Raw genomic sequence first — 14,791 nt, 5'->3', positions numbered from 1 at the left:
AAATATATTTTATTTTTTTTTGAATTATGAAACCAAATGAAAATTTTATAAGTAATATAAATTATTTCGTGATATTGAAATTCAATAGATGTGTCAATTACATATATGTCTCACACTTTATTTCTACATGCGCAAGTGTAGATCAAGGTGTCTACAGAGCCCTTGGAGATATATATATATATATATATATATCAAAGTCGGTACAAAACCATTGGATAAAGTCATTAAAAAAATTATTAAAAGAAGTCATTAAAAAAATTTTTTTTTCAAAGTTTTGAAGCCAAGTTTGAACAAGCGAAACAGACCATATACGATGCCCCAAGTCAGACTTGAATGATTGGGGAGGAAGAATTTGGATTTGCTTGCGTCATATGGTGCTCGGACTGTCAAATTAATTATAAATTTTTTGCGAGGGCTTATCCGGTTTTTGCGTAATTTATATTATGTTGTGAACTTGGTTTTATTAGCAACATGTTATTCTTTGTCTGGGTAGTTTACATCATTTTGTATAATTACATATAATTTAATTTAAAAATTCTAAAAAATATTTTCATATAGTTTTTCAAGTATTGTCTAACTCAATTGGATGGAGAACTGGAAATTTTATGCTCGAGTTATCATGATCCCTTCCATGTCCAGAACCGAACTCTTATTAGCAAATATATATATATATATATATATATATTGTTTATAAATTATAAATAGTGTTCATTTTTTATATGTAAAGTTTGCATCTTACACGCTAGTTATTAGCCATAAATCACAATAATAGTAGTGGGAGTTGTTAAAGCATGCTTATCGATATTAATATTATGCCCAAACGGCATTTGTAGTATTGCATAATTATTTAGCTAAATGATTTGAGAGATGGAGGAGTGTAGAGTGGATACTATACTATATGACAAATCATGTAATTGTTAGTCAATACACACTTACTCGTATGTATTACTTTCTGTAAGGTATTTTTAACTGAATCTCACCTTTAATAAAATAGTTATTTATTTTTAAACTAACTCTATTTTTTTATATTTATTTTTATAAACACCTTAAAATAAATATAAGTAATTCATTTAATAGAAAAACTTTTAAAAAAATAATAAATATGTCTTAACAAATTATAAATATTTTATATTTTTTAATATTAAATCCTTAAAAAAATATTTTATATTTTTACATGAAGAGAGTATATTCTGTTTCATGTCATATCCTTTAGGAAAAAATAGTTTCAGCAGAAAAACAATCAAATAAAAAGTTACGACAAAAATTCATGACATTTTGTTATCTGTCGTCATTTTTAATAAAAGAAAAAGAAAGTAGTTCTCTTAAAAGTGATCCATAAGATACACAATTGCTGTCGAAAGCGATACAGATCAATTCCCTAATGATCAGATAATAGATAGATGGTTTGCTAATTTGATTTTAAAAAAAAGATTGTAATATAAGTTATTTTCAGAACTTATTATTTAATTTAATCTTTAATTAAAAAATCTAAAATGTTTTTTATTAATTGATATTTATGTTTAAAAAAAATTAAAATTATTAATTTACTCTCAAATCTAATTGTTTACTCATACATAATGGTGCGGTGTCCTAAATTCAGCCCAAAAAGAAATTGGTGTCAAAATTTACAGGTTGTGAAAAATGACTCATCGCATTTCATACTATTAAGAAAGAAACCCCCCCCTTTTTCTAGCTTTATAAAATACTGTCAACAAATTATCAATTCAAATGCTTCTCAAATGTTATCCACAATCCACATCGTGTACAAGTAAAATAATTTTTTGAAATAATTCTTGTTGATAGGATTAATTATTATCATTCTATTCACACAAGTTATTCCAAAAACAATTTCATATTTAAGATGCTAACATATACAAAATATTTCTAAATTTTAAAACAGTTACACAAGACACCATTCATCTTTAAAAGTTTAAAATTAATACCTCAATTTTTTATCTTTTTTTTTCTACATGTGGATAAAATTTTTATAAAATTATTATTAACTTTCATTAGATTACACATAAGACTTCTATATGTATTTTTTTTAATATGATATGATAACTTTTATTAATAAGATAATTAAAAAATACCAGCATATGATTAAAAAAATATTAAAGAGATTAATTTTAAACTTTTAAAAGTGAAGAAATTATATGCTATTGCATTAAAATTTAAAAAAGTTTTATAGATTTAATTTATTTAATATGTTTACAATTTCATTCCACACTAGAATGGGAAAAACCAGGAAGTCCTCCACGATTTATCATCCATCACACACAAAATCTTTGCATGATTGTGCTTCCTTTCCTTTTTCTGCATAATATATTATGGTTTTGTTGTTGTTGTTTTGTTTTTGTTTTTTTCGTTTAATTATCTGTTTGCAGTAAACACTAAATAGTACAAAATAGAAGGAGAAGAAAGTGTCGCGTGTATGCGACGACGAAAAGAAATGAAGAATGAGCCCGTCGTTGGGAATCCGTATGCCAATTTATGTCACTTTTGACGGCTCAACCATAATCCCTTTCACTTCCACTCATTCCACAGAATCTCAATTTCCTTCTTCCTTCTTCACTTAACCTTTTAATTTCCTTATTTAATCCTTTTTTTGAGTTTTCCCCCAACCCCATCACCTTCTTCTCTTCTTCTACAACTTGCAGAAAACTCGGTAAAGAAAAAATGGAGGCGTTGGAGGCACGCCGGAAGAGGAAGCGTATGGTGAGGTCATTGTGGAGTAATTTTTATATTTTATCTACAAGATCACTTTTTCTCTGCTTCTTCTTCTTCTTCTTCCTCTTCTTCTTCTCCATATCCTCCGATCATCGCTTCTCCTTTCGCTTTCGTCCCTCCCTCTCTTCTTCCTCCTTCTCCCTTCTTTATAACTCCGCAAGTCACTCCATTGTTCATTCTTTGACTTTCAACCAAACTTTTCTCCGCCTTCCCTTCACGCTCCAACACCGCATACTCTTCCCCGATCACCTACTTCTCGTCGCTACCGGCGGCGAAATTCCCCGGAGCAGCGAACTCGAGTGTGTTTACCACAAGCTCGGGAATCTTTCCGAGCAAGATAACAACCCTGTTCTCGGTGTTCTTTCTCAACCAGTAATTTCGACGGAGCGGTACACCGAGTTAAAGTTTATCGTCCGGTGCCCGATTCCTCCGACCAACTATTCGGCCGCCGCCGTTTATTTGCGACGGCGCGGCGGCGAGTTTGGTGATAAGCACCGAAGTTGGGAGTTGCCGACGAAACTGACGACTCATTCTTGGAATAATTTAGCTTACGAGGCGTATTTAGATGGAGACACCGTCGTTGTTTTCGTTAAGGGACTCAATCTCCGACCCCACCAGATATCCGACCCGACCCAATTCCGATGCCATTTCGGGTTCAAGAATCTGGACAAACCCGGCGGATTCATCTTCAAAACGAAAGCGATCTCCGCCGCACAAGAAGTGATCCGGTGTTCGTTACCACGGAGCATCGCGTACAACGCGAATAAAGCTCAGGGCTTTCGGGTCACCGTGAGCCGCTCTCTTCAAAACCGAAGACGTCCGATCAAAAATCTCATGCCATCAGTGGCCACAATTGAGAACGGAGTGATGAAGACGACAACGATGACGAAGAAGAAGAAGCACGAGCTGTGTGTCTGTACTATGGTGTGGAACCAAGCCTCTGCTCTGAAGGAGTGGATCATGTATCATTCATGGCTGGGAGTAGAACGATGGTTCATCTACGACAATAACAGCGACGACGACATCGAAAACGTAATCGACGATCTCAACCTCGAAGGCTATAACGTTAGCAGGATGATCTGGCCATGGATTAAGACCCAGGAAGCCGGCTTTTCCCACTGCGCGTTAAGATCAAAGCAAGAATGCAACTGGGTCGGCTTCTTCGACGTTGACGAGTTCTTCTTCCTCAAAAACAGAGGCCACCAGAACGCACTCAAATCACTGATCTCCAACTTCTCGTCGTCGTCGGAACTCGCAGAGATAAGAACAGCATGTCATAACTTCGGACCTTCTGAATTAACATCGCTTCCTAAACGAGGAGTGACTACAGAATACACGTGTCGAATGAAGAACTCAGAGAGGCACAAATCCATTGTTAAACCAGAAATGCTGGACACGAGTCTATTGAACGTGGTTCACCATTTTCAGCTGCAGGAAGGAATATGGTCGGTGCAGGTGAAGGAAGGAGAGGGAGTAATAAACCATTACAAGTATCAAGTTTGGGAGAGATTCAAAGATAAGTTTTTGAGGAGAGTGGCGACGTATGTGGTGGATTGGCACGAGGACAAGAACAAGAGGTCCAAGGACAGAGCACCTGGACTAGGAACACAGGCCGTAGAACCACCTAATTGGAGATTCAGGTTTTGTGAGGTCTGGGACACTGGTCTGAAGGACTTTGTTCTCTCTCATTTTGCTGATCATCAATCTGGGATCCTTCCATGGGAAAAATCCACTCAAGAAGTACAGTAACCATACCTTGAACTTGGATCTTCTGAAATTAAAGCGTGATTTACTGGACACAGGTTTTGTGTGTCTCTTCAAATTTGCTCTGAAGTTGATGAGTTGACCTCCACACTGCCTCCAGGAATTGCTGAAGTTTTACATTTCCCCCCTCTCTCCCTAGAATTGATTTATTGCTTTCTGGGGCCTTTCAATGAAAACAGTTTTATTTTTACACTCTTATTTATCTGACAAATATGTTTAACAGGGGAAACGTAGTTGGAGGGCTCACATACTTGTATATCCTTTAACAATGTGAATGTAACTCCCCTGTTCTTGCCCCTTTTGTTTTTTTATTTTATGGCCCCGCGTGATGCTGCTTGTTAAACAGCATATCATTTGATTCAGTGGCTCATGTGATTGTGTGTGTGTATGTTTGGATATTTTAATTGTGACAAGAAGTGGACCAAGGTATCCTAATTAGATGTTGACATTTAATATTCAATCATATCTTAAATATAATTACCTTAAAAGAAGATCGAAACATGTTATTGAAAGACTTTAACGAGACAAAGATGAGTTGTGAAAAGAAAATATATTTGAGTAATAAAAAATAAAAGTGGGTGTGTATCTCATTTATATAATAAAATTTGTTTTTCTTCTTTTCTTTTAGTTAAATCTGGATAACATATTTGAACAAGCTTTCATAACCCATTAATCCTACTAATACAAGTGGAGTCACTCCAAGTCAAGTACTTGATATTCAATAAAATCTATCAAAGAAGTACAAAACTGCTAAAAATGTAATGCATCACTAGGAAGAATCCATCATGGAATTACAAAATAAGAGAAATAAGTATAAATGGGCTTTTCATTTTCTTACTAATCAAAACTCAAGTTCATTAAAAATATATATCAGAAGTTATTGAAAGATAACTTGGTCTTGGGGCTTTTGGAGCAATCATCTAAATATACATGACAAAATTAATGGCATGTTCGGGTTTAAGTTGGCACAAGGAGCTGCTCTATTTCAAGTTGTATGAAAGGATTTGCTATTGAATATGGTGAATGTTTGAAAATTAACATGGCGTGGCTGCTGCAGATAATTCAAATTTGAAATAATACTTCATTTGTTCCTAAGTACAAGTCCTAATTTTCACGTTCTTTTTGTCTCTAAATATAAATCCTGATACAAATTTTCATGTTCTGGTAGGAAAAAAAAATACAAAATTTCAAGTATAATTAATGCTACTTGTTTCCAGAAAGATCTCTTCTCAAGGTAATTGTTAATACTTGTTTTTAGGTATTTGAGATTTAAAATGTTAGCACATTGAATAAAGATAAAGATTAGTGAAAAAAAATTAAATTTTACACAATACATAAATTTCGATACTTCATCTATGTGTTTTTAATATTAAGACTTGGATTTAGAGACAAAGGAAGCATAAAATATCACTTAAGGAATACTATTTTTTTAATAAGTATTCTTTTATTAGAGACAATCATAATTGAACATTAAATGTAATCACATCTTTTATGAAAGATTCAAATATTAATTTATTATATTGTGAGAGATGAATTTCTTCCGCTACCCTCAACTAAAAACACTATTTCTCTGAACCTTTAAATTTAAACCCAATTAAGTTCTGTTCAAGGGATACAAGTACGAGGCCCACATTACAGGTGACATATGAAATTTGAAGCCCACATTAAAATAAGTACTGATATATAATTAAAAGCAAAAGAGCTAAACCACCACTCTCAGTCTCCCAAAAACCACGAGATGACTTGGCATGACCATTTTTTACATTTTATAGAGATTCGAAAGTGCATCATAACTTTATTTCCTTTCAATTACGAAAACAAATTGTATTTGTTGGAAAATCATACTGAAATCACACGCTGTTACTTTTCTCGTGTGCCAAACTATGAGATCTCTCACCTTGGTGCATGTTGACTTCGCCAGGCATCAGAATCGCCTTAAAAAAAGTCAACCATATTATTTCAGAACAGGGGAAAAAAACTGACTTGTGCGTGAGCTTGAAAACACGGATTAAGCATTACCAATGAAATAATAAATATATGCAACCACACCAGCAGAGTTGTTAATTTGTATTGTTGATAGCTTCTAAATAATGTGATGTAAATTATATGAAAGGAATCTACTTTTTTTTTTTTTGGCCCGGGGGGGGGAGAGATGACTAGACGGTGCAGAGTCAGAAAATCATAATTTACAATCATGCGAGGTGTGAGAAATTATACTTTTATTAGAAAACAAGGGAACAAACATAGGAGACACATTGGTTGCATTCTGCTCATACCTTGATGTATCACTACAAAGGATGATTACTCCATATTTTGTATTAGGGATTTTTTTTTTTTACACATTAGAGTACGTTTTCAAACTCAAACAATGCTTAAAAAATATTTATATATTATTTATCAACAAGATCTTCACACTAATAATAGGATTTTATTTTATGATCTTGTAAATTATGAATTAAGTTTTTATAAATTGGATCAACTTATATCAATATCTTCTTATGCGATAAGTTACTCCTAATGTAGCTACAGGAAAAATTGTTTTTTTTCTCGAACATAATAGGGGGCAAGGCCTGTCAGATTAAATTAAAGAAAAGGAGATTGTGACCCCAACATCTCACAGTTCACAAGGTCCCTTAAATAAGGTGGGACTATATTTAACAAAGTAGTAGACCAAAAACCTTCTTTAGCTAAGATATTAGCAACACAGTTTATCTCCCTTGGTACGTATGATAGCTGCACTTTCCAATCAAGATTCAACAGTGTTAGAATTTGCAGATGAAGTAGGCAACCATTGCTGTTCAAATTAGCAGCATTAATGTTGTCCACAATCAGTTTCGCATTAGACACAACAATGACTTTCTTAAACCCCATGTCCCAAGCTAACCTCAATCCTTTAAGAATAGCCCACTCCTCAACCTCTGTTATAGAACAATTGCTAAGGAAATATGTGAATCCGGCAACCCAACATCCTGAATGATCCTTCAACATTCTACCGTAGCCTGTTATGTTATTAACAAATGACTTGACACCATCTACATTAACCTTGACCCATTATGTAGGAGGACCTTTCCATGTTCCCACATTCATTCTATCAGAATTCTCACCATCATTGCTCAACTCTTCAGGCATGGAAAAATATTTCCAAGTATATTTAATGACCAAGGCAAAGTCAATTGGTTTTGACATGTTTGGATTAAAACAAAAGTTATTTTTCCAAATCCAAAGTTTTCATATAGATACCCCCCAAATCAAACTCCAATCAAAATTTTAATCAAAGTTAATAGTTTGCTTGAGATTCCAAGCAAACCAATCAATCAAGGAAGTAGAAAAGAACTGTGAGTGATACCTAAGTTGTAGTAATTGGCGCCAAAGTTTTCTGGCATACAGGCAAAATTGTTGTGGTACACTAGCTGAAGGCAATTTGGGAAGTAGATACACTATAGAAAGTTGGGCCAGGGCCCTGTTCATATCTAAACCTTAAAAAAAAAAAAATCGCTTTCGGCAAAGAGAAAATAAAAAAAGATTAGGTCGAATTAAAAAACAAAAAATCTTGCATACTAAGGTGGATGGTTAATAGCTCTACTATCCAAACTGTTAGAATCTACTCTTCGTATTCAGTATTATAAGATATATTTAATTAATTTATATATTTCAATAAGTTAGTTAATAACATTTAAAATTATACATTATTTTTATTTTTATTCTTATTTAATATGGTATCTTATCTAGAAACATTATTAACTACATCAATAATTAAGAGTATTTAAAAAAATTGTATTAGTTTTTTTTTAATTATATTAATTACACAGACACAAAATATTTTATATTTTTAAACATGATACTTAAAAAAAAACGTTGTTTTACAATACTAAACGGAGGCCAAAGGGAGTACTTGATAGATAAGTTAATCCATGGAGAAATTTGCTTTTCCAGGGACAAAGTCAAAGGAAAAATTATATGGCTACGGCCTAAATCGTATAGTCTTTATTTTTATATCATTTGCACTTAGATTTTGAGGTTTTTATTCTTATTATAAAGGATAATTAAATATTAAATTAAAAAATAGAGTTTATCATGAACTCAGAATATTATATAAATTGAAAAGCATATTATTAAACATATAAAATTTATATATACACATACGTGCAAATTTTCAGCATTGATGTTTTTTAACACAGAGATATTAGTTAATATTTCTAGTTTTGTTCGCTAAATATAAAGCCTATATTTTTAGAAAATAATCATCTATAAACAAGTGATTATATAGGCATTCGATCGATGTTTTACACTTTTGGGACTAGACGCTTGGCCTAGGGCTTCTGAAACCAAGGACACATATTTCATCTCATTTCTATGCTTCTCAGTTTTTAACGCAATTAATTTTTTTTTCAGTCTGATCAACGTAATTAAATTAATCTTATCTTTTTTTGACAGCCCTATATTAAGAACTTTAATATCAACCACAAAATTAAAAAAAAGAAAGGAAAGGAATTAAGACATACTAATGTAACAAAGGAAGTGCCATCCAAACATCCACCATATATGGCATATGATGGAACAAGCACTTCGTGGCCGTGTAGGTGGTCAATGGGGTCCACTCTGCTCATGGACCTGATTATATAATTAATTATTTTTTTTAATTTTATTTATAAGGTAGAGAGAGAAATTTTTTTAATCCTATTTATAAGTCACGTCATTAAATTTTTATTATAAATTTATTTACCCTTTATTAAATGTTGGAGAGAGAAAATATATTATTAAAATGTATATATTTAATAGGGTAAAATTGAGAACTTATTAATTATAAAATAGAGTTAATGAACTTTAAAGTTTTCTTTAAAATTAATAAAATATGTTAAAAATAACTTATCTATGAGATCAGAAAAGTATTATTTAATCAGCATTACATTGCATTACTAATCAATAAACAAACAACAACTGTCCCATTTGATATTCCAAAATTATACAACGTGACACCACAAGCTTCACACCGAAGGTGCTTCGAATATGCCCATTTTCATGGCTCAAATACACTCTTCTTCTCCCCCATCACTTTTTTAATTAATCACGTTATTATATTCCATTAATTAACTCCTTTTTGTTATACACACACACACACAGAGACATTGTCCCTCCAAATATAAATACAATATAACTTGGCAAGTTTCAACATCCATCAAGCTTAAATCATTCACTTATATAAAGTAACTTTCCTAATCGGTATAGTCCCCTGCCCACAGATTTCGGGGGCAATCATAATCAACCAGTTGGCCAAACTTGATATTTAATTGTTTTTTCGAGTGATGGTATTTAATTATTTTATTCTGTCACATCCTCGCACTTCTTGTCCATTTTATGTTGGGAAAATTTCACTCCCGACCCTTTGATCAGATTTAATAAAAAAAATTTCAAGAATATTGATATATCACTACATTGATTTGAGATTAAATTTTATAATTAAATGACAATATTGCCCTTCACCATAAGAATAAAGGAAAAAAAAAGTTCCGTCAGCTCAACCATGATGCACATGTCTTGTAAATATGTAGAAGGTCATGAACACCTTCATTTCAAACCTGAACCAATAGAATCTCTCTTGAGTGAGTGGAAAAGTTTCACTTAAGAAAATTCTCATCTCACCCCTCATTGCAAGTACTTAAACTTCCCAAACTCTCAAGTTTGAAGATTAGCGACACATCCATCGTTGAAATTCCTACCTAAAAATCTTCCTTGAATGAGTCACCAATTGGTCAGGTGCTACCTTTCTCATGACTTCTTTTGGTCGACATCAAACTTCCCTCAATTAAACATTAAACCAACACTTGGAAAGCAGTCAATATTGTGACAAACAAGTGCGATAAGAAAATTAATAATTATTGTAAGATAATTAACCACACTACTAGGGTGATGTATAAGTAATTCAAACATGAAATCATAATGAGCATGTTTTATCGATATGTTTTACTTAGAATTCTTTCAAACACATACCAATATATTAAAAATATATCAGTATATCATAGACTTATCAATATGTTTTACATGGAATTCTTTCATATTGTAACAAGCGAGTGCGGTAAGGAAATTAACAACTGCCATAGGGTAATTAACTACACGCACTAAGGCGACAAACAAGTCATTCAAATTTAAAATCATACTGATATGAGCATGTTTTATCGATATGTTTTACTTAAAATTCTTTCAAACACATGCCGATATATCATAGACACACCAATATATCATAGACTTATCGATATGTTTTACTTGAAATTCTTTCATGTTATAACAAACAAGTACGGTAAAAAAATCAACAACTACCGTAAGGTAATTAACCAAACGCACTAAGGCAATGAACAAGTCATTAGTATATTAGAGACATACTGGTATGACATGTACGTTTTCTCTATCCATTTTTTTACATGTTACCACAGTTCTTCTTCTATCAAATGATTCTTGCACAAGAAATCCAGCAATGTAGGTGTCGTTAATCTTCAGATGTCCTAATTTAAGTCCTAGAGAGATTCGAAGCTTTATTTGTATTTTTTTGTATTTTAAGATTTGTAATTATGATGAATAATCTTCACTTGCAATTAATTACATATAAGAGTTGATTCTTTAGTTTAAGTTCTAAAAGTCAATGGAGATTTCACTGATCTTCAGACACCCTGCTTCACATCTTAGAGAGATTCATCTCCGTTAACAAAAGTGTTTGTCATTTTCAATTTCACTATGTGCATCATCAATTTTCTTGATCTATGTTCGTCTTTGTTCTTACAACAAGGGACAATATTATTATTTGACTATAAAATTTAACCTCAAATTAATGCCTCTGCTGTCCAATGATATTTTAGTATTTTTGGAGGCCTTTTTTTATTAAGTTTAATTAGAGAGTCCTGAGTGAAATTTTCCCTTTTATATTTACTTCAATCTTCTCTCCCCCTCCCCCACACGCACACACTCTCTCTCTCTCTCGATTAACGAAAAACTACTAGCTTTCCAAGTTTTTTTCAGGGGTCCAACATCAATTGTCAAAATTTAACTTATGTAAATATATATTAGAAGAAAATTAAGTGATAAATTACATATTATATATGATTATATGAAGAATTTATGAATTTGATATCGTGGATATATTTATTATGGAAATGAAAAATAGTTTTTTTTTATCTCCTTCCCGGAACTTTTATTCTCGAATTACGGATTAATACATAAAAAATAAAAGGTATAAAAAAAATACATTCTAGTCATATATTAAGCAAGTTTTTATAGTTATTTTTTTTCTATAACAAATATTATCCTTAATTATAGTTATCACCATAATCACAAAAAACTTGTCCTTAAATAAAATAAAAGAAAATAAATGTAACAACGAAAAAACTAATAAAATCAATCAATATAAAAACTTTTAACTCAAAACCTGTCCTTAATTTTTTTTTGATGTGGGATCTAAATTAATATAAAAAGAGAGAGCTAACAAAAGGTGAGGATTGGGACAAGGAAGAGTTTAAAATTGAGGGGTTAAGTCATAATTGAATCAAAAATTAAAAAATTAAGTAGTAACAAGTTATAATTGAGTAATTGAATTACAATGAATTATAATAAAAAGTTGAGTTAGAAGTGATTTATAAGTTGAATGATTAAAAATTTAAATTTTTTTAAATAATAATCTCCCAAAAGGATGCATCTTAAAATTCTTAATCACGGCAAAGAGCATCTACCTAGGATAACATGGAAGATAATAAGAGCATAATTTTCTCTGTTACCATTTCTTAGTGGTTTTTCTTTTTTTTTACTGTAATTATGATCGGACGACGATGACCGTCTATGTCTGACATTTGGCCTCGTGCGTACCGAGCAAATAGACGGTCCTGATTCATGACCCTGTACAGAAACAGTGAAAAGACGACGTTCAGTATATAATAATCACTGCACCTGCGCCACACAGTATCATTCCCCCCTTCCCCCCTCTTTCACTTCCTCGGTGCAAACCCTATTTAATCCCGCCCTCACGTACGGCAGCTCTACCAGAAAGATACACAAACCCTAGAAATCACCTCTCTCTCTCTCTCTCTCTCTCTCTCTCTCTCTCTCTTGCTACACCCTCTTCGCTTTTCATGGATTGAGACAACAAAAGCAGAATAAACCAGAGTCTTCGCTCGTAAGTACGAGTCGCACCGTTCTTGGCTGTGAATTTTAGAACAAGATGATGCCTCGCACGTGCTCACAGTGTGGCACCACCGGCCACAACTCCCGAACATGCGCCAACGGCAACAGCGGCACTGGCGAGAACAGTATCTTACTGTTCGGAGTGCGAGTCACGCAAGGGAACTCGTTCAGGAAGAGCGCTAGCATGACCGATCTATCACAGTACGAGCAGCCGGCGCCTCAGGATCCCAACGCCGATGCCGATTACGTCTCCGATGATGTCGTTCACGCTTCTGGTCGCAGCCGCGAGCGAAAGAGAGGTCCGTAACCGTATTGCGTGTTTGTATTATAATATGATTGATTTATGTTGGCTTTGTTTGGGTCTGGGGATAGATTATTTGACTTTCCGATTGCTTGGTTCTGTGTAGGTGTTCCATGGACGGAGGAGGAGCATAGGCTATTCCTCTTGGGGCTCCGGCAGGTCGGTAAAGGTGATTGGAGAGGGATTTCTAGAAACTTCGTGAAAACTCGGACACCAACTCAGGTAGCCAGTCATGCTCAGAAGTACTTCCTCCGCCGCCATCACCAGAACAGGAGACGCCGAGATCTAGTCTGTTTGATATCACCACCGATACAGTATTTAATCCTTCGTTTTCATTCTATGCTATCCTTTGTTGTTCACCGATATATATTTGCATTTATCAGAAGTGATTTATCGATTCCAGGTTATGGAATCTTCAACAGCAGTGGAAGGAGGTAGAATCCACCAAGAAGCGGTCCCGCCCAAATATCCCCATTCCGGTAGCTTTAACGGTTCTGCTTTTCAGATGACGCTGTCCCCGCCGATGTCTCCGACGGGAGCTAAATTAATAAGGCCAACGCCGATCCTGCCAATTGCTCCATCGTCGAACATGGCGAATTTAAACTTGAAAGAGAAAGGTTACGTGGCCGTCTCTCTGCCGGCGAGCAAGGAGAAGTCGTCGACGACAAGTAGCAGGACGTCGGCGTTGGCTTTGGAGGTGGTTTCAGGGAAGCTAAGCGGTGGCGGTGATCGCAGTAGCATGATTAGTGTTGCTTGAAGATTAGGAAAAAGAAAAGATGATAGCGGAGGGAAATTGTATGAACTTCGAAGACTTGGAAATGGCTCAGGGCTGTGCCGGAGAGTTCTGGAAGATTATAATATTGGGGCAGATTGTACAGAGCAACAGGGATAGAGAGAGAAGATGTGGGTTTGAAATTTTAATATATCTCTCAGTCCCTGTATATAGTAAAGACGTTTTTAATCCAACTAATAAAAAATTATTATTTAATTCAAAGTATAATAATATTTTAATTTTATCTAACTATTATAAATAAAAATAATTTTTTTAAAATAAATTAATAAAAGTATTTATTTTTTTAATTTAATAAAGATATAAGGATATGTTCATTATAATATATCCTTAATTCCTTACATTTTTTATATTAAAAGATAAAAAACAGATTCAAAAAAAGTTTTTTATACTGAGGGAGGGAGGGAGTGCATTTTGTCGGCCTTGCTTTTAGGAGTTTTTTGTATGTGCGAGGTGATGAATGACGATTATGATAGGGCATCAGATACTCATGACGAATGTGATTGGCCTGTTTATTCCCCGTCGTGCATGAATTTTTAATTCGGCACCACAGGACCCAGTGAACCACACCATCGAAATTGGAATCACTTCTTAAAAAATAAAGAACAGAAAAAAAAGAAATGCTCTTCGTATAATTTGAATTTTTGTCCTTCATTTCTTTTTGATAAAAAGATATTAAAAGAGTCACGAATGCAGCCTGCGTGTCTCTTTTAAATTTTAATACAAAACAATTATCAAGTAAAAAATTTACATGGTTCAAAAGCTATATGAAATATTCCAGAGGAAAAGCATAGATTTACCTTTTTGGGGGTGCAATATGGGCGTTCTTGTTCCAAATTTAAATTTGGTAAAAGAAACCAAATTTATGTTAGATTTTTTTGTTGTTTTTTTAATCTTTTCATTTCAGTTTAAGATGTTTATTTCACACAGGTATATCCATGGTCCACTGTTGTCCATGCTCAGTGCCTAGGTATTCTCCAATCTGACCTACCACGTTTTCTTGTGTTGGACGTGCGACATGGTTTTGGTTATTATTAGTCCGTCTC

The 14,791-nt window shown here is 33.5% G+C and overlaps 1 protein-coding gene and 1 pseudogene across 1 annotated transcript; both read left to right on the top strand.

Annotated features, from left to right (window-relative positions):
* The first annotated feature begins 2,447 nt into the window (after positions 1-2,447).
* On the top strand, positions 2,448-4,907 carry LOC129295183 (glycosyltransferase family 92 protein RCOM_0530710-like). Its single transcript, XM_054933660.1, has one exon. It carries the CDS (start codon positions 2,677-2,679, stop codon positions 4,474-4,476), a length of 1,800 nt encoding a protein of 599 aa, XP_054789635.1. The 5' UTR covers positions 2,448-2,676; the 3' UTR covers positions 4,477-4,907.
* A 7,584-nt stretch (positions 4,908-12,491) lies between these two features.
* LOC129295185 (transcription factor MYB1R1-like) lies at positions 12,492-13,943 on the top strand (annotated as a pseudogene).
* The last annotated feature ends 848 nt before the right edge of the window (positions 13,944-14,791 follow it).

The sequence above is a fragment of the Prosopis cineraria genome, unplaced genomic scaffold (assembly GCF_029017545.1).
Source record: "Prosopis cineraria cultivar Desert tree isolate PC_DT_omini unplaced genomic scaffold, ASM2901754v1 PC65, whole genome shotgun sequence".
Taxonomy (NCBI): domain Eukaryota; kingdom Viridiplantae; phylum Streptophyta; class Magnoliopsida; order Fabales; family Fabaceae; genus Prosopis; species Prosopis cineraria.
The sequence above is the reverse complement of the archived record's forward strand: the minus strand, read 5'-3'. Positions and strand labels throughout refer to the sequence as shown.